A 26,236-nucleotide genomic window follows, 5' to 3' on the forward strand; every position below is an offset into this window, starting at 1 on the left:
TTACTGGTACCCACCCCAGACCCACTGAATCAAGGATGAAATCTTGGAAGATAAAACCTGGGAATTTTCATTTTTAATAAAGGCATCACATTACTTTTATACTATCTAAAGTTTGAGAACTACTGATAAAACTCTTGGAACAAGTGGCACAGATATGGTTAGTCCCTTTACAATACACACAAAAAAATAAATCCAATCCACCATTTGAATATCTATAGTGTACACCTTAAATAAAGGTGGGATAATTATTTTCTTAAACTGAGGTATAGATATTAGGTGTACATGTAAGTAAACATGGGTTCCTCCTAAAGCAAATAGGCAGACAAGGTTAATTTCTAGCTTTAAAAAAGTCAACAAAAACACTGCCAAATTAAAAAGTAGTTGAGGTCAAAATAGGATTCACTTTTTTTATTCATTAGGACTTAACAAAAAATAACTTCACAATTTAAACCCTCAACACATTTCTCCCTTCGCATGTTTAAATCAATTTAAAGATGCACTGGTCCTTTGGCAAATAAGTCAGGTTTTGCAGGATCTAGTATCTATCCACCAACAGCTTCATTATTTTCAGCAATAAGATATTTTAGGATAAATACTATGAAGAAAATCTTCCAGCTAAACTTTTCTATAAAGTATTTTTATGTTTAATACTAGAAATGTGATATTTAAAGAACCTGGATAAAATGAATAACTTGCAGGGGCGCCTGGGTGGCTCAGTGGGTTGTGTCCGACTCTTGGTTCCAGCTCAGGTCACGATCTCAGGGTTGTGAGATCGAGCCCAACATCAGGTTCCAAGCTGGACGTGGAGACTCTCTCTCTCTCCCCCTCTCCCTCTGCCCCTCCCCCCTCCAAAAATAAATAATTTGCAGAATCTGAGGTGCTTAATGACATACTGCTAGAGCTTTTGAGAAGGACATAAATTTGCTTCTGTATTATATAATAATCAGTTTCTTACATGTGGGGAACTTCCAAATAATGAAAGAAGCAAACTACATAGAAAGTTATTTCGAAAGGCAAAACTACAGGTTTTGTCTGTAACAACAAAGTTTACTAGTGACTAATACTGCCTTATCTCCTATTCTTTGCTTATTTGAAGCAAATGACCTATTTCCTTGGAGACAGCTGTCAATTTTCTTTATGAGTAATACCATGGTATTCATGTTATAAATTAGGCATAAGAACCACAGTTCTCATAAGCCTATTCCCCATCCTAGGCATGCACACGTGCGCACGCGCGCGCACACACACACACACACACACACACACACACACATTCTAGGACACCTTAAGAAGTAGGAAGGGGATTTTATTTAAACAGTTCAATTTGATAAAATTCATACTTTCACCTTAAGCTTCTGAGAGTGGTAAGCAAATGGTCAGTAACCGACAAAGCATCACTTAGTACTGTGCCTTTCTAACTTTTTGCTCATGACCCATGGTCAAAAATGTACTTTACACTGCATGCCAGTAAAATAAACACAAGATCAAAAACCAAAGTTTCATAAAATGATATTACTCTTACTATATCTGACACACTCATAATTTCTATTTTAACTGTTAGCTTAAAAAAGGAATGCTGATCATGTAATCCACTAGATTAATTTCATGCCTCACTAATGAATACCAGTTTGACATTTTAAAAACACTGTCTATGCCACTTATTACATATGAAAGTCCATCCACTAAGATAGGAATGGAGACAAATATCAACAGCAGGCCAGATCTGTTCTGAGATTTATATTCCTGGACCAAATATTTTAAGGGATTAAGGGGGAAAGTGAGTGAGGGAAAAAAGCAAAGGCTGTGATGATATCAGTGACAGAATGACAATATACTATTAAAAGTACTGAGTAAGAGGTACAAGCAATGATTAGAAAGGCAGGCCTCCAAGTAAAACAGTAAACATACATTTTCCACTAAATATCCTGTAACCAAGGTTATATTATATAAAATGATTTTGTAGAAATGTTTGTAATTCATTCTAAGAATGTCATTAAAAATATTCTATCCTAAAACACTAAAAGAAAATGTCTATTTTCTTTCACTGCTCATTTAAAAATATTAAATTTTTAACAATTAGTAACTTCCATAAAAGCACTTCCAAAACTAAGATTTTTACTGAAAAACAGATCTGTCTACATTTTTGAATATATGTATTAAACTCGCATTTCATATATCAATATTTTCATAGTTATTACTCCTTTATTTTCTTCTTGACTTGAGACTGACAAAAATTCATTTTAACATCACTTATTTTTTGGTAATTAAGTATTAGGTTATAAAACTTTTGAAACTGTATTGGCCACAGAAATACAAAGAAATTTTTAAAAAAGGGTCATTTGAAGAAAACACATCTTTTATGAAATAGAAAATAAAAGTATTATTTAAAGTGAGATTTTCTGCTTGTTCTAGTACCAGCTACAAATGAAAACTCTTCACATAATATGGCAGTAAGTATACTTTTTCTTTTTGCAGAAATGTTTAAAGACCATTCAAATAAATGTTACTTAATATTCTCTCTGAAGTTTGTATATAGCTAAGAATTAAAAGATTTGTGTTTTAAGTTAATAAGTCTACCATTTCTACAGTGTCCAAATTAATGAAAATAAATTGCTCATTTACAAATTATTTACAAATTATGATTTGTTCTTGGAAGACTTTCATGTAACATTTACTTTCATATATTGTTATATAAATATTTATATTATTATATTTATAATATATAACATATATTCTATTAAACTACTTCTGCAAAGAGATTTTTGGCTATCAAGAGACAAAAACAGAGGTAAAATATTTTGAAACATTAGATTAAATCTTAGCTATGCCCTGCACTTGAAGGGAAAAAAGTCATAGATGGAAACATTTCATCGAAAGTATGTGTGTTACAGTGGGATTTAGCCAATCTTTTGAGGAACAATATAAACACTAAAACAAAAAAATTAAGCTAAAAATATTGAGACAAAATTGAAACATTTACCTGAAATTCTGGTACAGTAGGTGACTTTGTGATAGTTTTCCTCTTCTTTGTGATTGCTTTTTTAGATATGGATTTTTTTCCTTTCAAGATTAAAAGAGAAAAGCTTCATAATACTGTTTATAGCACTTCATTAACAAAAACCAAATTACATAGAACCTTGAAAGTTAAAATATAACTAACAGATGGCTGCTAGTGAGTCAAATGAAAATGATGAATCAAAACAAGCCCCAGTAAAAGCAAACATTAAACTATAACTACCTGTAACAAACATATTAACAAATGCGGTTTCTTTACATATGAACCAAACTATCAAAAGCTGTGATGAGTTGCACGGTATCAGAATTTATTATAATAAGATTTGGCAAAAAAAGTCATATTACTACTGCTCAGTTAAAATCTAATTCACAACTTAAAATGAGATTACATAAGAAAAAAAAAATCTTACCTTTTAACAATATTTCCATAGTCAGGAACTTGTATAAAACTCTACTTTGAAGACTACAGTCTAAAGCCAACCTAATGTGAAAATCCTCTCAGCAGCTTAGGAAACAAGGCTTTCCTATCCCATTAGCTCTGCACTCACCTAATGGGCTGCCTTTAAAGTATTCAATAACCAGTTTTAAAACAAAATAAAAATCTTTCTTTAAAAAGTATGTAGTCATTTGTGCAATCAGAAAACACTGGGGAAAATAAATCCACATTCTTAAATCCAATTCAAACCACATACTGAAGTGTATCTACTCTGTGTATTTAACATGACAAAAGATACAAACATGCACATACTCTCTATTTTTAGAAAGGAACATCTTACAGTATGTTTTGTTTCCACTTGCATTTAGCAAAATCAATTAATGAACTGGTTGTTAATTATTCAACAAACATGAGACACAGGGCACTGTACAATTTATGGGGACAACAAAGAATTATAAAATGGAAATCCTGTCCTCCCGGAGCTGAAAACCTATGTAAGGGAATAAAAAATTAAACAGATACTGTATGGTGACTAACATAATATAATAAAAAAACATTAAAAAAAATTAAACAGAAACACTTAAAAGTTAATTTTAGTTCACAATCATTACTAAGCTAAAATGAGCTTAAAAGTTACTATTTTTTCAGAAGGGAAAATGAGTACTTAAAGCAACTCTGCTCAACATAATCTCTATTGCTTCTTTCTAAATATTTTCCCATATAGAGATTATCTTCCATGCAACCATTTGATTGCAACATTTTATTCAACTTGTAGGCACAATTCCAACTTACAATATAATTGTATTTTCTCCTGTATTCCTTTTTAACCATATCACAGAACTGTAATTTGATTATTTCTAACTTTTAACTCAATAAAAAATGCATGTATACTGTGCCTGAACTACTGCAAATTGTGAGTTGCTGAGGTTCACATGGATTTTATTGTCTTGTTCTAGTAAGTATCAACCTGTTTCATTTGACATTTACTTTTAACTAAAATAACCTAACATATCCATATTCCTCATCATTGTTATTTGTTTCTGTGCTTACAAAGAACCTATACCACAACTAAAGTTCAACAAAAATAGGTAAGTGGGTGGTTTTCTTAACCAATATTCAGGGAGAAATGATTAAATTCTTGGTATCTGTATAATATAGCTAGAGTAACTGATTTCTAAACTGGGTACAATAGGTACCTCCCAAAGGGTCTCATGAATTTGGATAGAAGAAAGCCTTTCCTCAGTAAACTATCTTTACCATTTTTTAAAAGTTCATAAGAAAAGATTTAATGGCCTTACTAAGTCTGGGAAAGCTATAAAAACCATTTGAAGGAGATGAAATCTTTCCTTAACCCCCCCCCCCCACAGCACTGCTCTAATTAGCTTTTTAAAAATTATTTGATTTGGTATTTATCCATAAGCACAATGAGGTCACCCTTGGTATTCCCAAAAAATTTCATACTGTTCCCACATAGGCAGTAAACTCAGGCACTACATTTTCAGTTAACTCTAGAAGTCACTCTTATTTTAATGGATTAAGCAACTGAACTGGTTACTGGGTATTTCCCTTCACCACGTCATTAAGATACTTAAATGTGATTAAGTAAATGGAAGTAGTATTCTGTAGCGGTTTTAAGCTTGGGTTTTGGAACTAAGCTACCTGGGTTTGAATACCAGTTCTAACCACCTACTAGATGCAAACTGCTTTATTTCCTTGCTGCAGTTTCTTTATCTATAAAACAGGGATAATGATATTACCTGCTTTCTTTGTGAAAATAGAAGGAATTAAAACACATAAAGAGCTTACTACTGTTAGGCACATGGTTAAGTGATCAATGTTAACTGCTATTACCTCCCTTAGCTAAGCCATGATGATAAGGGTCTAAACCAAATATTATCTTTTACCTACCATCTGCAAATTCTTTTAACTTACTCCTTTTCTTAGTTGTCTTGCCCATAAGTCCTCTATGATACCACTCTACTTTGTATGTGTATTAGTGTAACACTTACACAGTATTATAATGATCTGTTTGTTTCTCATTCTTACTAGGTTGAAATATTGACAACAGAAATCACATTATTCATTTTGTATTTACAGCATTTTTAAAAAAGATTTTATTTATTAATTTCACAGAGAGAGAAAGAACACGAGCAGGAGGAGCAGCAGAGGGAGAAGCAGGCTCCCCACTGAGCAGGGAGGCTGATGTGGGGCTCGATCCCAGGTCCCTGGGATCATGACCTGAGCGAAGGCAGATACTTCACCGCTGAGCCACCCAGGCGCCCTACAGCATTTTTTATATAGAAATTATGAGCAATGATTCTTAATTAGAAATATCTTACTTTTCAACAGAAATTTCAACAGTCTGGAGATAGGAAAAGGAAAGCAGGTAATTGTTCATAACTCTTAGGGTCCATCTGAGTCCATTTTTTTTTTTTTAACAAAGAAAACACTGACAAAAATTTTTTACACATTTTCCAAAGAGTTTCACAACATGACCTAGGAGCAGTAGTAAGAACACTAACATTTATTGAGACTCTATTATATATCAGACACTTAGCAAGATAATTTATATAAATTATCTCAACTAATCTCAAAACAACCCTCCAAGGTAGGCAATACCTCATTTTAACGTGGAATAACTGAAGATCAAAAAGATTACTTAACTCAAGGAAGCACCATAACCAGGGATTCTAATTCCAAAGTCCAAGTTCCTTCCATTATGTAATTCTACCTCTCGGAAAATCATGGTTACCATTTGACTCCTACCACGTGCCAGTCAACATGTTAAGTACTATGCACTTGGTATTCCTTTCTTTTTTTTTTTAAGATTTTATTTATTTATTTGACAGAGAGAGAGACAGCCAGAGAGAGAGGGAACACAAGCAGGGGGAGTGGGAGAGGAAGAAGCAGGCTCCCAGAGTAGGAGCCTGATGCGGGGCTCGATCCCGGAACACTGGGAACACGCCCTGAGCCGAAGGCAGATGCTTAATGACTGCACCACCCAGGCGCCCCTGCACTTGGTATTCCAATTAATCTTTTAATGATTACAGCAAGGTAGGTATTACCTCATTTTTCACAGATAAAGAAACAGGCTATCAATACGTAAATAAATTGATGGAGGACTTGTAGCTAATATGCACTGGAACAGATATTTGCACTAGATCTGTCTCACTTCAAAGCTGTGCTCTTTTTTATGATAAAATATTGCATTCTTTCAAACCTTCTGCAGGAATGTAATCTGATTCTGATTGATTTCAGAACATCCCTTTTGATTAGGTTTAGAAAATTTGCATGTATTATTAATGTACTTCAGTCTATACCTCATAAGAATTTGAATACAAATTTTCCTATATTCTTCAGTAAAAATTGGCTCTTCCTTTTTATTATACAACTTTTCAAATGGAGCATGGGATGCTACAAAACCACATAGCCTTTATTTGTTAATGTCTTTTGTTCCAGGGCAAGCTATATACAGGGCAAGTTACATACTGCCCCCCAGTGGGCTTCTGTTCCTCTACCAGATGCGTGATCATATTCCAGGTCTTTACCCCCACTGCCCTGAGTCACCTGGTCCCATAAAACAGGATATAATTCTCAGATCTAGGACTGTACTAAAGTCAGAAGTCAGCTTAAAGCATATGCAGAATTTCAACACAATTCTTTGACCTAAAACACAGACGTGGGCAAAAAGTGAGTGTCAACTTGTACCTGGAAAATAGAGAAGGAAAACTTAATATGGCTTGGTAATTAGTGCACCATAAGGAAGCATTTTTAAAACTATGCTGAGAACAGCTTGTAGTAAAGGAAGCCCAACTTGAGAGAAAAACAATATAACTAAAAATGTATTTTACATTATAACTTAGGTACAGAACTCTAGTCTTCCAGAATGTGCAGATATACTTCTTCACTAGAAAAATGAAGATGAGTATCATCCCTAAACCAACACCTCTTTCCTCAGTCTCTTATTCCTCATCTTTACCCTTCTCCTTCACCTGCTTTCCCTGCCTGTCTTCACTCTTTGGCCCCTTGAACTATTCTATTCAGAGACTTCCATTTCAAAGCCCTCCTAGATTTGGCCTTCCCATGATTAAAAATTATCCTAACGGTGCCCGCGTGGCTCAGTCAGTTAAGCAACTAACTCTTGATTTCAGCTCAAGTCATGATTTTGGGGCTGTGAGATCAAACCCCGAGTTGGGCTCCACGCTGCTAAGCACAGAGTCTCCTGGAGATTCTCTCCCTCTCCCTTCCCTCACTTAAAATAAATAAATAAATCTTAAAAATATCCTAACACATTCCCTAATTTCTCTGTGCTTTCATTTTAGGAATCATAGCAAATGAATGGATACTATGAAATTAATCACTGTTAAAAATAAAATGCCAAGGGCATTTGTATTATTAAACAGTGAATCTGGGAAGTACCTGGAATGTGAAATCATAGAAGTGGAGTCTAAATTTGACTTTTTGTTTACTAAGTGTGCATGTCTTGAGCAAATATTTATATTCTATACAAGTTTCTGGAGTGTTGTATCTCTAAGTAAGCAATTTGATCTTAACAAAACAACTGATTTTCCTTCTACTCTTCTTGCCTATAAGCAAATTTCTCATCATACTGGTAATTTTTTAACACTGTCATATAATTTAACAACGGCTGAATAACTATTTCTTTTTTTCTCCTTTAGCTTAAATACTAAATAAGTTGCTAGTTATTGCAATAGCTTTCTTGAAACATTATTTTCTTCTGTCAATGCGACAGAAAAGTCATATAATCATTCCCAACTGGATTTAGAAATTTCCTCTTTCCTAAACTTACCTTCGACCCCTTCATCTAAACCCTGCCTGTTTCTTTTTATAGCTCTTTAATGGTGTAACTACTCTGGAAGATCCTTTCTCCTAATCCTGCCACTTATTAGCTGTGTGACCTTGGACAAGTTAGTAAGCCTCTCTGTGCCTCAGTTTTTTAAATCTATAAAATCCATATATGGGGGAACAATATCATTTAATGGAGTTTTTATGGAAATTAAATGAGAAAATATGTATGAAGGCTTAGAATAGTGCCTGGCATATAGTTAGCATTATGAGTATTAGCTTTTGGAGGGGAGAGTACCAAGCATTAAAATTAAAGGACAAGGTGTTGTTCTATCAATTCTTTTATTCTCTTGTATCTTGGCATCTTGAGTTGTTCCTCTAAAATTTTTCCCCATAAAGATACTCATAGTTAGGTTCTACAGTGTTAGCAACAAAAAATGATAAAATCTTTTATAGTAATGGGCCTGGATGTGATCAAATATTATAGATTACACTGCTGTCTCAGTTATTCTCTATAAAGGAGCTTATTGCTTTTTAATCATTATGGCTTACTTTAAGCTCATTCCTTGCACTGGGCAACTGGTGCAATTATTTAAAATAGCATCAACTGTCCAGAAAGAGATCACCCCAAATTGGCATATTCTTATCATTCAAAGAGCTTTTAAAACCTCAACTTTGCAACTTTTTCCTTAAGTTTTTCTCTATGCCTTTCCTTTTTCAGTGACACTTTTGCTCATATTAGTAACCATTTTTCATCTATTCAATCCCCATTATTCTTCAAAGTCCTTTATCCTCTGTGAAACTTTCTGAGACTACCATAGCATACACTGATTTACCCTCCATTTGACCTTTTATTCTGTTTTTATTACATACTTAACAATTATTAAATTATTTGCCACTTTTGAGCCTCAGTTTATTCACTTATGAAAGAATAACACCACTTGTCTTATTTATTTTAATCAGTCTAAAGGAGCTACCACAAAATGATCTCATTAAAAATAATGACCAAATGAGAAGGGGGGAAAAAACCCTCCAAACCAAATTGGTTAAAATGAATAACTTAAAACACCATAAGCTTTTTTTTTAAAAACAATTTATGTACCTTTAATCATCTTGCCTATTTTTTCAGGTTTTATAAAAGGTCCTTTACCTTTTAAAATCTATTTTATTTCGGCCAACTCTACTTCCTCTACACAACCTATAACAGAATATTATTGAAAACAACCAAAATGTCCAATAAGGTTGGTTAAATAACTACAAAATACACACAACAGAATCCCATGCAGTCATTTAAAATGATACTGCAGAAATCTACTTATCACACAAAGATGTTCATGGTATATTGTTATGTGGAAAAAAAAAGATTGTAAAATGGTATGTACTAGTCCAATCCTACTCAAAAATATAAATGCTTTACAAGGATATAAATGACACATATTAAGGGGTTAATCTTTGTTATTTCTGAGTAAACTATATTATGTGTGTTCATTTATTTATTCAATAGATTCCTAAACAATGTGTTGGTCACTACGCTATAAACAGAGGAGAGACAAGAATGTTATAAAATAGAGGAGAGACAATCATCAAAACAATCTAGAAAGAAATGCAACCATCATAAATTATTTTATTATAGAGAAGTATCTGTGCTATAAGCAGGCATAACAGGGAATATTCTCATGTTTTTCTATTCTATAATGTTTCTAAGAGTAAGAAACAGGCTTAAATAACTAAATAAAAATGAATAAAAAAAATTAAGAACCAGAAAGAAAACTCTAAAAATAGGTAAAAATGCTTAAAAGTTGCAAAACTGCCTCACAGTGCTCTAAAATTATCAAATTACTCTCAATCTGTCTTTGTACCTTCTACTAAAAATTATGTCCCAGCTACTAAATTTAGAGATTCTACCAAAAATTAAAGCCTGTAGTAATCAACATAGGATGGACATTAACCAAAGGTAGAATTTACTTCATCCTAAGTGAAGGTTCATGGATGGCACACCTTATCCCAAAGCATATTCTATTAGAATGCTATTACCTGAAGAAAAGCTGTGTATTCAAATAAACTTGAAGAATACTAGGTTAAACAAAACTAAACAGTTCCTTTTCCTCAAGACTTCCCAAAGTCCTTAAAACACAGACCCAAAATCACCTATCCAAAATCACCTATCCACAATTCTGAAGTCTAAAAGGTTCTCAAAACTAAAGTTTTAAAAATAATTTATATGGTAGCAAAACCTGGTATGAACTGTTCTGAGGTTCTTTATAGTCTTCACCTCATTTAATCTGACCATTCACACATTTTTCTGTAGAAATTATGTGTTTCCTTAGCGGCTACCCCAACTCAACATATACTTACTAAACATATACATCATAATATCCTTCTATAAAGGGATGATTTCTGAATTCCAAAACACATCTGATACAAGAGTGTTTTTTTCTTTAAATGCACTGTGCACCTGTACTAATGCACAACGTGAATCTATCAGAGGAGCATTTCCACATTTTCCAAACTTGTCACCATGGAGCTCACTTTTAAAAAGAGCAGAAGAGATGGGACGCCTGGGTGGCTCAGTTGGTTAAGCATCTGCCTTTGGCCCAGGCCACGATCCCACAGTCCTGGGACTGAGTCCCACATTGGGCTCCCTGCTCACTGGGGAGTCTGCTTCTCCCTCTGCCTGCCGCTCCCCCTGCTTTGTGCTTGCTCACTCTCTCTCTCTGACAAATAAATAAATAAAATCTTTAAAAAAAGAAAAAAAAAATAAGAAAATAAAGAGTAGAGAGGAAACACTGGATTAGGGTTTGCCCAAAACTGACTATAAAAAGCCACAATGTCTCATAACTAATAACAGAGCCCAGGGCAAAGCCTCAGAAAGACAAGTGTACTGGAAATGATATAAAACAAATGTTTTTTGTTGTTGTTATAACATTTTATGTAATGCTGTTATAACATTTTATGTGATGCTGTTCTAACAGTATCTGATAAAGAAAGAGAATGGGCATATGCTTACCCAGTACTAATAAGGGAGAAAGAAACTGTTATTTGCCAGATTCAAGAATTTTTGTTACTAAAGACTAACTTCCTAAAATTTGCTCTGAAGATAAAATTAGAAAGTGTATATGCAAGTGCATTATTTTCTTTTATTTCATCCCTGTAAGCTTTCTGTACCCACCTAAATAAACATGCTTAGGGAGGGTACATAAGTACCTGCTGAATTTGCTACTGAGTTTTTTTCACTCACCTAAAACTGGACATGAAACTCCCAAAAATTTTCTCTCTGATCTACAAATACTCTGAACTTCCATTTAAAAAAATGTAGCAACACTTTAATTGCTTTAATAGAAATTCCCTTTAATCCAGTGCTTAGCAGTTAATATTTTTACTCTGCTATTGGTATAGTCTGTATAGGAGATACATCGATATCTACCCCTGTAAGTCAAAATTACCTTTGAACACATGAATAGTAGGTCATGAATAAACACTTAATAAAAGGTTTCAGGTGCCAATGATATTAATAGAACAGTAGTGTATACTTTAGAACTGGAAAAATAATTCCAATTTAAAACTATTATTTAATATTTTAGAAGCTAACAATTCAAAAAGAACTTGCCAAATCAATCAAACTAAATTTATATAGCCTAAGTCAAAGGCTTATTTCTTAAAGTTACTCTAAAAAACTGCAGTATTTCATCACATGGGTCAATGTAGACCACTTTGCAATTTTCAGTTTAACAATTTATGTCTGTTCTTAATAGTAAATTCTATGCTTCCTTATCAATGATACATTATATACATATTTTAAAATATATTTAATTGCATTTATTTAAATAACTAAGGTATGATAGCAACTATATCAGCTAAACAAAATTCAGTCCCTCACTTGCCAACTCATTATCATATTATTGTTAAATTTTAATTATCCTTTTTACTGAGGGAAGACATAAAAAACTGAAATCCACAAATAATCACAATAAACCACAACTCATTTTAGTAAACAATTCAAGTTTTTCCCAACCAGGCAACTTTTATAACTTTTTAATAAATGGAGTTTATCATCTGCTTTTATCTCACCTATCTTCTTGACAAACAAGACATAAACTAATTAAAAGGCAAACAATAGGAAAAGCAAAAACACCTGACTAATGAAAGATAGAGCAACCAACCATCAAAGACTATTTATAGAATTTTTTTGTTATTGTTTAAAGAGACTTATAACAAAACACAGAGTATTTAAATTTGATGTAAGACAAACATACAAATCCTCTTACAAAAATATGCTTCATGTCCTATTATTTAATTTTTTTCCTTGTATTTCACAACATTTTAACTGGATATGAAAATATATACTGAAAACAGAGTGCTAAAAAATATATGATTGGGAAAAAACTGAAACCCAGAAAGATAATCTGACTTGCCTTGGTTTAAGTTGCTATGCACTTTATATAGTACTGGGAATGATATCTCCTGATATCAGTGCTTTTTCCATTACACTGTACTGCTCTTAGCCTGGGGAAAAAAAACACTTCTCATAAATGATAGGAACCATTACTTATGGAGAAACTGGTCCAGAGAAATGTAAAAACATAATGTCCAAAGATTTTCAACTGAAAATTAAATTAAAATATACTACACCAGTATTTTTTTGTTAGTATACAAAACCTCTTCTGCTCTGGGTTATACTCATGTGGAAGAGTATAAAACTTGACCGCTTACTTACACACACACACACACACACACACACACACACACACACATTTTCATTCTGTCAATCAGAGCCTTCCATGACACCTAACTGGAAGAACAAGAAGCACACTTAAATGTAATCCTCACCCATTTGTGTTAGCTTACCAGATTTGTGCTTCTTGTGTTTTGCTTTCTTTTTGATGATCAACAACTTATTCTGGATCTCAGGTTTGTAAGATTTGAATGCCAGAGAATGAAGACTTTCACGCTTTCTATGTAAGTTTTCATTTAAAACATCTTTCAATTTCTTTTTTTTCTTTTTCTTCTTTTTTGCCCTCATTTTTGTTAGTTTGATTTTCTTGTGACTCTGCTCTAATAGAATGTCCTTTACAACTTTGTGGCAGTTAATTTCTGGATGATCACTGTGACTTCCATTTACATGTATTTGGCAGGATTTTAGAGCATTTTCTTTTAATGGACTGGGTTCAGGCTTTACTCTGGAAGCTTCACCGTATTTTTCTTGATTTTCTATAAACCTTATTTCACCTGGACTAAGAGGCTCTCCAAAGCCAGTAACTTCCCCTGGACTCCCTGGTTCCTCTAAATTTTCTTTATAACAATCATTTTTTTTAATTTCACAGGGCCCGCGAATTCTAATTTCATAGCTGGATTTCACATCCATTTCAACAGAGATGTCATGATTATCCAAGTTCATTTTAGCAGAAACCCAAGTTGCATCAAAATTATGTTCCTGTTCTTTCTTGAAGCCAGAGGAGGGCAGGCCTCTATTACACCTATGTTCTCCATTACTTGTACTAACATAGTCACACTTCAATTTCTCCAGTTTAATCCGAGGTACTCTTTGTATTTTAATGGGTGGAACTGGAAATTCTGGGGCCTGAAAAGGTCTCTGTTTATAAATCCGTACGTCTGCACCACAGAACTGTGGAAAATGCACATAAGCATTCTCTAAATAATCATAACCAAGGATAACTTCCCTGCATTCGTGAATAGGCTGTCCAAGTACAGCATCTTGAACCTCTTTCTGTGTTTCATACACAAAGTCACAGAGACCCTTAAGTAACCACACTTTCTGGTAAAAAGGCAGTTCATGAAAAGGTTTTTCTTCCAATGGATTAACTTCTCCAAGAACTTTAAAAAACTGAGGACATAACCCAAGCTTTTCAGCACAGTTATCAGGATTTTCAGTCTGCCCTACAGCAGTATACCACTGCTGTACTTTCTGTCTCAGTGCTGCTTCCCAGGTCCTATAAGGCAAAGTAGGTCTTCGATGTAAGGTAGGTCTGCGATGAGGAGGACTTAACAGAGAAGTCATTATTTTAGAAAGAAAAGCATTACACTGAGGCATCAGAAGACAACGTTCCAATTCATAAAAGACTATTTCTGGCAAATTGAGAATTTGCTGGGCTAAACAAAGAAAATGCCCAATAGCTGGAATTTCCCACATGGTCTCCATACAAGTTGGAGCTGCTTGAGCTAATAGTTTTCTTTCCCATTCTTCTATTTCCTTTTGACTAGCTTCTTCTGCTTCTTTTCTTTCCTGCTCCCGAAGCCTAAAGAAAATTTAACAAATGTACTATTAGTAAAATAGAAAATACCATAAAATACTACGTTTTTGGTGTCATATTAACCTTTAGTTAACAAGGCAGCTGGCTGTTCCAGTTTTCAGCATCAGTACAAAGAGTCCCATTAGATGTACCATTATTTTTCTTCAGATGACAGAATACACAAATAATTTGACCCTGGGTTTTATCACTGACATTACCAGCATCCAAAGTAAAATTCTTCAACTTACGATGTGTATCAACTTCTATGAAAAAAAAAACACACACACAAAAAACTTGAGCATATTTACTAAACAAAAACACAGTTTACTTTCTAAAAGTAATGTGATGTCGTATAAGAGATATAAAGATATTTACATCCTTTGACTCTGTAATTCCACCCTTAGAAAGTTATACTAAGATTGTGTCTGTCAATGCACCCCAATGTTCATAGCAGCATTGTCCACAATAGCTAAATCATGGAAGGAGCTCTCTCGAGATGCCCTTCAACAGATGACTGGATTAAGAAGATGTGGTCCATACATACAATGGAATATTACTCAGCTATCAGAAAGAACGATTTCTCAACATTTGCTGCAACATGGACGGCACTGGAGGAGATAATGCTAAGTGAAATAAGTCAAGCAGAGAAAGACAATTATCATATGATTTCTCTCATCTATGGAACATAAGAACTAGGAAGATCGGTAGGGGAAGAAAGGGATAAAGAAAGGGGGGGGTAATCAGAAGGGGGAATGAAGCATGAGAGACTATGGACTCTGAGAAATAAACTGAGGGCTTCAGAGGGGAGGGGGTGGGGGAATGGGATAGGCTGGTGATGGCACGTATTGCATGGTGCACTGGGTGTTATACGCAACTAATGAATCATCGAACTTTACATCAAAAACCAGGGATGTACTGTACGGTGACTAACATAATAAAAAAACATTAAAAAAAAAAAGACTGTGTTTGTCAGTGTTAACTGGTCAGTGTTAACTTTTAACCATATAAGAAAAACAAAATTATAAATAAGTTGTATTATTAGAAGTAGAACTACCCTACAACCCAGCAATTGCACTACTAGGTATTTAACCAAAGGATACAAACATAGTGACTCAAAGGGGCACATGCACCCAATGTCCATAATAGCAATGTCCATAATAGCCAAACTATGGAAAGAGCCCAGATGTCCATCAACAGATGAATGGATAAAGAAGATGTGAGATAGATAGACAGATAATGAAATATTACTCAGAAATCAAAGAGAATGAAATCTTGCCATTTGCTATGACGTGGATGGAATTAGAAGGCATTATGCTAAGCGAATAAGTCAGAGAAAGAAAAATACCATATGATTTCACTCGTGTGGAATTTAAGAAACAAAACAGATGAACATAGGGGAAGGGAAGGAAAAACAAAATAAGATAAAAACAGAGAGGGAGGCAAACCATAAGAGACTCTGGGATGGGATAATTGGGTGATGGGCATTAAGGAGGGCACTTGAAGTAATCAATACTGGGTGTTATATGCAACTGATGAATCACTGAACTTTACTTCTGAAACTAATAATACAATATATGTTAGGTAAATTGAATTTAAATAAAAATTTTAAAAAATTATAATAAAAACAAAAATGCATAAAGGATCTGAACTGACATTTCTCCAAAGAAGATATACAAATGAACAGTAAGCACATGAAGAGATGTTCAACATTATTATCCATTAGAGCAATGTAAATCAAAGCCACTATAAGATTTATACCCACTAAGATGACTATAGTAAGAGAGATAACAAGTATTGGTAAAAAGGTAGAGAAATTGGAAATGTCTAGCAGTTCCTCAGAAGGTTAAACATAGTTATCACATGATCCAGCAATTCTACTTCTAGGTACATACCCAACAGAAATGAAAAGATATATCCCCACAAAAACCTGTACAAGAATGTTCATAGCAGCATTACTCACAATAGCCTATAACAGAAACACCCCAAATGTCCATCAATTGTTCAATGAATAAATAAAATGTGGCATATCTGTACAACAAAATATTCTTTGGCAATTAAAAAAAACCCCAAGTGCTGATATATGTTACAACATAGATAAACCTTGATACTATGACACTAAGTAAAAGAAGCCATCCAGAAAAGACTACATTTGTATAATCCAATTTATACAAAATGTCCAGAAATTTATAGAAATAGAAAGTAGGTTCATCGTTCCTTAGGACTGGAGAGCTTGGGGAAAATGGAGAGTGACTGTTTTTTTTTTTTTGGTTTGTTTTGTTTTGTTTTGAGAATGACTCTTAATAGTCTTTCCAGTGATAAATGTTCTAACACTGACAGTGGTCATGGCTGAACAAGTCTGTGAATACACAAAAAGCAACTGAATTTTACACTTTAAATAGGTGACTTCTATGGTGTATCAATTAAATATCAATAAAGCTGCCAAAAAAACCATATAAGGTTTGGGAAAGAGAAATAAGAACAACAACAACAAAGGAAGGAAAATATAATAATTATTTTACTCGTGATTTTTTGAGAGAACTATTCTGAGATATGACTAATTCTTGGGCTCTAAATGAAAACTGAGGCATGATGTCTGACACTGGCTATTTGTCTGTACTATCACACTGTAATCTGCAAAACAAATTTACAGTAAGAACACCACTTTGGCAATATCAGAACTTTCTCTTTTATGGAACAAGCTTACTTCTATATTTTTGGCTGAGGGATCACACTATAATTACCTTGATATCACAGATACAACAAATTATCTGATCAAGTAGTCCTGGTTCATTTTAAACAATTAAAAAAAACTTTCATTTGTGATTTGACATTTATGCGTATTGATTATATTTGAAAAACTATTACTTATTCTTCATAAAATTCCAATTTTTTTTCAAATGTGCTTATAGTTTTGAAGGCTAAATCTTTTACTAAATGGAGGTACTGGTGGGCTGGTACAATCTGGCTTCCTAAATACAAAGCTGGGACTCTGAAAGCCCACACAATCAGTAGAAGGGTATACCAGAAACAACAGTCCCTTCCCCTGTCTCCAACTGGGGGGCTGTAAGAAAAATTATCTTCACAAAAGAAGTGGCAGATGGAAAATAAAATAAAATTTCTCCTAAGACTTTGTAACTACAAGCTGACTCTCACTTGGATTTATTGCCCACATTCACATTTCTGGGTGCTTGGAAAAACATCACACTAAGAAACAAGTTTAATGTGGTCTCATGCCAAATTTGTTGTCTGGTACTTGAACAGAAAAAAAAAATCCAATCTCTAAGGAAATGTAACTTACACCTAGATCTTAAAAAATCCCCACCGATACAGTGACAAAAATTTAGTTCACAAAGATAAACAAAATATAAAGAGAAATAAGGTACTATGAGGGACAGGGGGAAAAAAATCTGGTCCCTCAAAACTATAGATACAGGAATTACAAAAACATACAAAACACAATGCTTAATAAAAAGAAACTGAAAACATGGGTTAAAAAAAAAGGCTAAGGGTGCCTGAGTGGCTCAGTCATTAAGCATCTGCCTTTGGCTCAGGGCGTGATCCCAGGGTCCTGGGATTGAGCCCCGCATCGGGCTCCTCGCTGGGAGCCTGCTTCTTCCTCTCCCACTCCCCCTGCTTGTGTTCCCTCTCTCTCTGGCTGTCTCTCTCTCTCTAATAAATAAATAAAATCATTAAAAAAAAGGCTATAGAAAACAACAAAGCAGTTGTGAAAAGAAACTAAAGAGAACTTCTAGATACGAAAAACACAAAAATTAAAAGAAAAAAGATTTACAGCTAACTCCTCAACAGCAGCAATTCAGGCCAATGGACAATGGAATATAGTTAACATACTTAAAAAATAACGATCAATGTAAATTTCCATTCAGAGCAAAAATACCTTTCAAAAATGAAGAGAAAAATAAAAATATCTCAGACAAAAACTCAATATTTGTGATGAACAGAACCTCACATAAAGGAAATTTTAAAGGATGTAAATCAGATGGAGGGGTAGTCATCTTTGCCTGAAGATCAGAGAAAGGAAAGAGTAAAAAAGTGGTGATATATAATCTATACAGTCATGGTATAAAATAATGATAAAAATGTTTTGTGGACTTTATTTTTTTTTAAAGATTTTATTTATTTATTTGAGAGTGAGAGAGAGCACAAGCAGAGGGAGAGGCAGAAGGACAGGGAGAGGAAGAAGCAGACTTCCCATTAAGCAAGGGAGACTGATGTGGGGTTCAGTCCCTGGACCCTGGGATCACGACATGAGCCAAAGGCACTTAACTGACTGTTTTGTGGACTTTAAAAAGAAGACAAAATTAAAATACATTACAATAATGTGAAATAAACTGGGCAAAAAACAATTAAAGTTCAAAGTATTCCAAGGTCTTTGCATTAATCAGGAAGAGGGTAAAATACTGATTGATTTTAGGCTTTGATAAGTAAACAAATAAACGTGAACATTTCTAGAGTAACTACTAAAATAATGGACTTTATAACACTCAGATTAGCAGAAATGGAAACATGGAAGAAAAAATAATACGATAATCAAAAATGGTGGGGTGCAACCAAAGCAGTATTTTGAGGGAAATTTACAGATGAAAAATGTATATTTAAGATGGTGGAGCAGGAGGATCCTGAGCTCACCTTGTCCCGTGGACACCAAGGCAAAAACTACATCTAACTAATCATGCAACTAACTGAAAATGACAATGAAGACTGGCCAAACAGATCTTCTATAGATAGAGAGAGAAAAGGCCACCTGTTGAAAAGGGTAGGAGGGCCAGACACGATCAGGAACCAAAGCCCTGGCAAAACTAACCACAAATGGGAGGGACATCACAAGCACAGAAGAGTGAGGGGAACAGTCACTACATCCTGGTCCTGGGGACCCACATGGCGAAGACAAGTCTCCATAATATCTGGCTTTGAAAATCAGTGGGGCTTAACTCCAGGAGCTTTAAAAATCAACAGGGCTTATAATTCCAGGAGAGCAAGAAGGTGATACGAAACCATGTCCCTGCCCCTAAAGAGCCAGCACGCTGAATAGCTTGCCCCAAGACAACACAGAAGTAGCATTTTGAAAAGTGCCTGGGAAGATTTATTTACTCATCTTAGGACCTTTGCCAGAATGGCAATGATACGCAGATTTCTCCAGGGATAAAAGTGCTAGCAAGCACCATTTTTCTTACCCTCTTCCAGATAAGAAAAGAGGTCCTGAGGTGCCCTGTAACACAGGGATGTCCCTTGTGTGGGGTGCACGCACCCTCCAGTTGTGGCTGAGCCATGATTGCTGTGAGCACAGTGCAGACAGTCAGATGCAGTTAGAGAGGCAGTGCTATTACTCTTCATTAATCCTGCTAGCACCACAGGCCTTGCCCTGGAATTACCCTATAGACCCACCCTACCCATTCTGCGTACATGGGAAGGCAAACCTCCAAAACAGTCCCTGCCCTGCCATACCATCAGGCAGTCCCAGCTGGAACTGACAATACACCAAACTGACTCCCTGGATGGGGGTGAGGGATGTGTGGAAGAGAGATAACCATACATGCCAGTGTGTCCATAGTTTCTGCAGCCAGGTCTCTTAGCGGGCTGTACAGTGAGCAAGCCCTGACCTTTAATATGCCTGTAGCTGAGCAGACAGCTAGGTTGTAACTGCAGCAAGCTAGGCTGAGGTCCCGTGCACCGGCACAGCAATCATGGCTCAGCCACAATTGGAGGGTACATGCACCCCACACAGAGGACACCCCCGGAGTGCCTAGTTTTGGTAACTAGGGGGGATTGTGTTACAGGGGACCTGAGGACCTCCACAGGAGACCACTTCTTTTTAAATTTTTTTGTTTGTTTATTTATTTAAGTAATCTCTACACCAAACATGGGGCTTAAACTCACAAACCCCAGATCAAAAGTTGCACACTCTTCTGACTAAGCCAGTCAGGCGCCACTACAGGAGGCTACTTCTTACAAGACCATGAAGTGCAGCTGACTTCTCAGTACACAGACACAAATGCAGAGAGTGAGACAAAATGAGGACAGAGTAATATGTCCCAAATGAAAGAACAAGACAAAAATCACAAAGACAGCTAAAGAGAACGGATATAAGCAAAATGCCTAATAAAGTTCAAAGCAATAATCATAAAGATACTCATTAGACTTGAGAAAAAAGTGGATGAACTCAATGAGAACTTCAACGAGACAGAAAATACAAAGAACCAGTCAGAGATGAACACTACAATAAGCGAAATGAAAAATACACCAGAAGGAATCAACAGCACGTTAGAGGATGCAGAACAGATCAGTAACCTGGAAGACAGAGTAATAGAATACAATCAAACTAAACAGAAAAATAAAAAACAAAATAAACAACCAACCAAAAAAAAAAATGAGAGCACGTTAAAGGGCTTCTCTGACATCATCAAATGCAGTAACATTCACATTACAGGAATCCTAGAAGGAGAGGAGAGAATAAAGGGCGCAGAAAACTTACTGAAGAAATAATAGTTGAAAACTTCCCTAATCTGGGAAAGAGAACAGACACGCAGGTCCAGGAATCAAAAAGTCTAAACAGGTCCACACCAAAACACACAATAATTAAAACGGCAAAAATTAATGATAAAGAGAGACTCTTAGAAGCAGCGGAAGAAAAACGATTACATACAAGGGAAACCTCATAAGGCTATTTCAGCAGAAACTTTGCAGGTCAGAAGAAAGTAGCATGATATATTCAAAGTGCTGAAGGGAAAAAACCTACAACCAAGAAAAACTATCCAACAAGGTTATCATTCAGAACAGAAAGATAAAGGAGTTTCCTAGACAAACAAAAGTTAAAGGAATTCATCACTACTAAACCAGTGTTATTCTTTAAGTGGAAAGAAAAGGCCATAACTAGAAGAAAGAAAATTATGAAAGGAAAACATTTCAATGGTTAAAGCAAACATATAGTAAAGGTAGTAGATTAATCACTTATAAAGCCAGTATGGAGGTTAAAATACAAAAGAAAAATCAATTATACCTAGAAATTAGTCAAGGGATACACAAAATAAAAAGATATAATATATGACATCGTATACATGAAACACGGAGAGAGGAATAAACATTTAGTGCTTTTAGAATGTGCTTGAACTTGAATGACCATCAACTTTTAATACAGATTGCTATATATACAGGATGTTATATATGAACCCAATGGCAACCACAAAACGAAAACCTGTAACAGACATACAAAAAGATCAAGAGAAAGGAATTCAAGCACAACACTAAAGAAAGCCATTGAAACCATAAGGGAAGAGAACAAGAGAATAAAAAAGCAACAGAGAAGAACTACAAAAACCAGAAAATAATCAACAAAATAGCAATAAGTAAATACACATCAATAATTACATTAAATGTAAACAGACTAAATGCTCTAATCAAAAAACACAGGATAACTAAATGGGTAAAAAAACCAAGACCTGTCTATATGACTGCCTACAAGAGACTTACTGCAGACCTAAGAGTACACGCAGACTGAAAGGATGGAAAAAGATATTCCATGTAAATGGAAGAAAAAGTAGCAATACTTAGACAAATCACACTGTAAAACAAACACTGTAGCAAGAGACAGAAGGATATAACATAATATATGTTAATATCTATGCACTCAACACAGGAACACCTAAATATGTAAAACGAATATTAACAGATGTAAAGAGAGAAATTAAGAGTAATACAGTAATAGGAGGGGGACTTTAACACTCCACTTACATCAATGGATAAATCATCCAGAAAGAAAATCAACAAAGAAACAATGACTTTGAATGACACATTAGATTAGATGAACCTAACAGATATATACAGAACACTCCATCCCAAAATAGAATGAATTCTTTTCAAGTGCACATGGAACATTCTCCAGGACAGATCAAATGTTAGCCCACAAAACAAGTCTTAATAAATTTAAGAAGACTGAAATTGTATCAGGCATCTTTTCCAACATAATGGTATGAAACTAGAAATCAACTGTAAGAAAAAAAAAAAACTGGAAAAAACACAATCACATAGGAGCTAAATAATATGCTCTGAAACAACTAATGGGTCTGTGAAGAAATCAAAGAAGAAATTAAAAAAAATACATGGAGACAAATGGAAATGGAAACACAATGGTCCCAAATCTTTGCGATACAGAAAAAAACCCCAAACTAAGGGGGAAGTTTAAAGCGATACAGACCTATCTTAAGAAACAAGAAAAATCTCAAATAAACAATCTAAGCTTATACCTAAAGGAAATAGAAAAAGAAGGACGGAAATAAAGATCAGAGTGGAAATAAATGAAATGGAGACTAAAGAAAAGAATAGAAAAGATCAATGAAACCAGGAACTAATTCTTTAAAAGATAAACAAAACTGACAAACCTTTAAGCAGATTTAACAAGAAAAAAAAAAAGTAGACTCAAATAAGTAAAATCAGAAATGAGAGAAAAAATAACTCACAGTTATATGCAACTAATGAATCACTGAATACTACATTGAAAACTAATGATGTACTATATGTTGGCTAACTGAACATAATAATTAGAAAAAATTTTTAAAAGCGCCTCTTTCGCTGCCTTCAAAAAAAAGATGTTTGGTAGAATTCATTTGTGAATCCGTCAGGTCTTGGACTTTTGTTTCTTGGGAGATTTTTGATTACTGACTCTGTTTCATTACCTGCAATCAGTCTGTGCAGATTTTCTATTTCTTCCTGATTCGGTTTGGAAGATTGTTTTCGGGAATTCGTCTATTTCTTTTAGGCTGTCCAATTTGTTGACATATAATTTTTCATAGTATTCAGAGCAAAGGAAACAGTCAACAAAACCAAGACAACAGATGGAATGGGAGAAGATCTTTGCAAATGTCTTATCAGATAAAGGGCTAGAATCCAAAAATTTATAAAGAACTTATCAAACTCAACACCCAAAAAACAAATGATCCAGTCAAGAAATGGGCAGAAGACATGAACAGACATCCCTCCAAAGAAGACATCCAAATGGCCAACAGACACATAAAAAAATACTCTACATCACCTAGCATCACGGAAATACAAATCACAACCTCACATCAGTCAGAATGGCTAAAATTAACAAGTCAGGAAACAACAAATGTTGACGAGGATGTGGAGAACAGGGACCCTCTTACACTGCTAGTATGAATGCAAGCTGGTACAGGCACTCTGGAAAACAGTATGAGTTTCCTCAAAAAGTTATAAATAGAGGTACGTTATGACGCAGCAATTGCACTAGTAGGTACTTACCCAAAGGATACAAACATAGTGATCTGAAGGGGCACCTGCACCCCAATGTTTATAGCAGCAATATCCATAACAGCCAAAGTATGGAAAAGATCCCAGATGTTCATCGAGGGATGAATGGATAAAGCAAATGTGGTATATATTTACAATGGAATATTACTCAGCCTTCAAAAAATGAAATCTTACCATTTGCAATGATATGGATGGAACTAGAGGGTATTATGCTAAGCAACATAAGTCAATCAGTGAAAGGCAATTATATGATTTCACTGCTATGTGGAATTTAAGAATCAAACAGGATCACAGCGGAAGGGAGGGAAAAATAAAATAGGACATAATTAGAGAGGGAGACAAACCATAAGAGACTCTTAACCATAGGAAACAAACTGAGGGTTGCTGGAGGGAAGGTGGATTGTGGGATGGGGTAACTGGGTGATGAGCATAAGGAGGGCATGTGATATATTGAGCACTGGGTGTTACATGCAACTGATGAATGACTGAACTCTACCTCTAAATCTGATAGTACACTATATGTTAAATAACTGAATTGAAATAAAATAAAATTGAAAAAAAAAAAAAGAAACGATCAAAGAGAAGGCAGATAAGGCAAAGCAGTAGGGGATGAGTGTGGGAGGTGATTTCTTTCATCACCAAAAAATTTCCACTGGGAGTCCCAATGGCATAATACAAAAGCTGCTTCTAAAGTGACTAGCTCTCACAACTAGAAACTAGTGTCTGAAGCATTTGCCTGTTCAGGAGCATGGTAGTGTCAAACCAGCCACTCATCCTGGATGGGAAGGCTGGCTGAGCTGTGGATTTGTATGGACTTGTATGGGTTTGTAGATAAAAGGTACTCGTTCGATTGTAAGTGAGGTATTGTATTTTTAGTGATGATGTGAATGTGCAAGCATCCATGGATGAGCTAGTAGAATGATTTGAGGATTTCTACATCTTTTTTAACTTGAAAAACTGAAATAAAATATTAATTTTATTGGTTCTCTAAAAAAAAAAAAAAAAGGCATGGAGCCTATTTAAAAAAAAATGTAAAAATTTCAGTGAAGGAGGGATGCCTGGGTGGCTTAGTCAATTAAGTGTCTGCCTTCAGCTCAGGTCACAATCCCAGGGTCCTGGGATCAAGTCCTGCATTGGGCTCCTTGCTCAGCAGGGAGCCTGTTTCTCCCTCTGCCTGCTGCTCCCCCTGCTTGTGCTCTCTCTCTCTCACAAATAAATAAATAAAATTTAAAAAAAGCTTCAGTGAATGAAATATTAGAAACAAAATACAAAGAGACATGTTAAAGAAATAAAAGTGGGAATAATCAGGTACAAGAAATTATCAGAGAATTTCAAAGAACCATCTTTTAGATTCAGATTTTGTCTAGGCAAATTTGAAAATGAAACAAAAGGAACTTGTAGAAATAAAAAAGTATAAACACAAAAATAAAATAAGGAATAGCTTAAATAGTTGACTGTACATAGGAAAAGGCAGAGCTTAGGAAATTTCAAAGAATTCAGTTCAAAAAGACCAAAGTATAAAATGTATGGAAGAGATTATAAAGACCAATGGGAAGACAGATTATAATCTAACAACCAATTGGAGCTTTAGAAAAATAAGAATACAGAAGAGGGGTAGGAGGATGGTGTTGATGGCAATATTTGAAGACATAATGGCGTGTATTTCCCAGAATTAATGAAGGACACAAATCCTCAATGCAGGAAGCCCCAAAAAATAAATTAAGAAAGCCACACTTGGGCACATCATAATTAAACAATAAAATATCAAAGACATAAAAGAAAATCCTACAAGCAGAGTAGAAAAAAAGATTACATATACAGAAATGACAAAAGGGTTGAAAGATTTCAGAACAGCAACAATGTAAACCAGAAGCAGTATCATTCATGAATGAGGATAAATTAATGTCCTTTTCAATTGGTTGAAAAAAGCAAAACTGATTCTAACTAAGGTAAAAACTTCTAAAGTGTCTTCTGCTTTCACCCAATATGAAGTAATAAGGAATCAGATTTACTCTCCCACTTGAACAAACCAAAAAAATCCTGATAAAATAGATAAAAGAACAGATTTCAAGTACCTAAGCATCAAGCAAAGGACAGTGATCTCTGAGATACGGGAAACAGACAAGGTGAGCCCAACAACTCTGGCAGTTTATTGTCTAGAGAGTTTCCAAGCCATGACGCAGGGAGGGGAAACCCAGGCAAAGCCCGGCAAACTCCAGGATTGAGAAGGAGCCAGGAGTTCAGAGATATCAAGGCAGCTAGAGTCTGTAGGGCATAATACCAAAGAGGAAAAAGAGCTGAATAAAGTGAGAACACCAAAGATGTACACAGGGTCCCCCTTGAATATTCAGAGTACTAATTAGTTCATGCACGTAAGGAAACAAGCCAAGACTGGGTAGGGGGAAAACATCCAAAAGATTAGAAAACCATAGCTATTTCCACCAGCCATACT

At 34.9% G+C, this 26,236-nt stretch overlaps 1 protein-coding gene across 1 annotated transcript in view; it reads right to left on the bottom strand.

Annotated features, from left to right (window-relative positions):
* The window catches only part of KIAA2026 (KIAA2026 ortholog), a 148,636-nt gene that overhangs the window by 50,630 nt on the left and 71,770 nt on the right, over positions 1 to 26,236 (bottom strand). The window contains exons 3-4 of the mRNA XM_008689885.2: positions 13,103 to 14,511; positions 2,981 to 3,060 (exon numbers count right to left, since the gene is read on the bottom strand). Of these exons, the coding sequence (XP_008688107.2) occupies positions 2,981 to 3,060; positions 13,103 to 14,511 (1,489 nt within the window). The remainder of the gene's footprint in view (positions 1 to 2,980; positions 3,061 to 13,102; positions 14,512 to 26,236) is intronic.

The sequence above is a fragment of the Ursus maritimus genome, unplaced genomic scaffold, assembly GCF_017311325.1.
Source record: "Ursus maritimus isolate PB19 unplaced genomic scaffold, ASM1731132v1 scaffold_17, whole genome shotgun sequence".
Taxonomy (NCBI): Eukaryota; Metazoa; Chordata; class Mammalia; order Carnivora; family Ursidae; genus Ursus; species Ursus maritimus.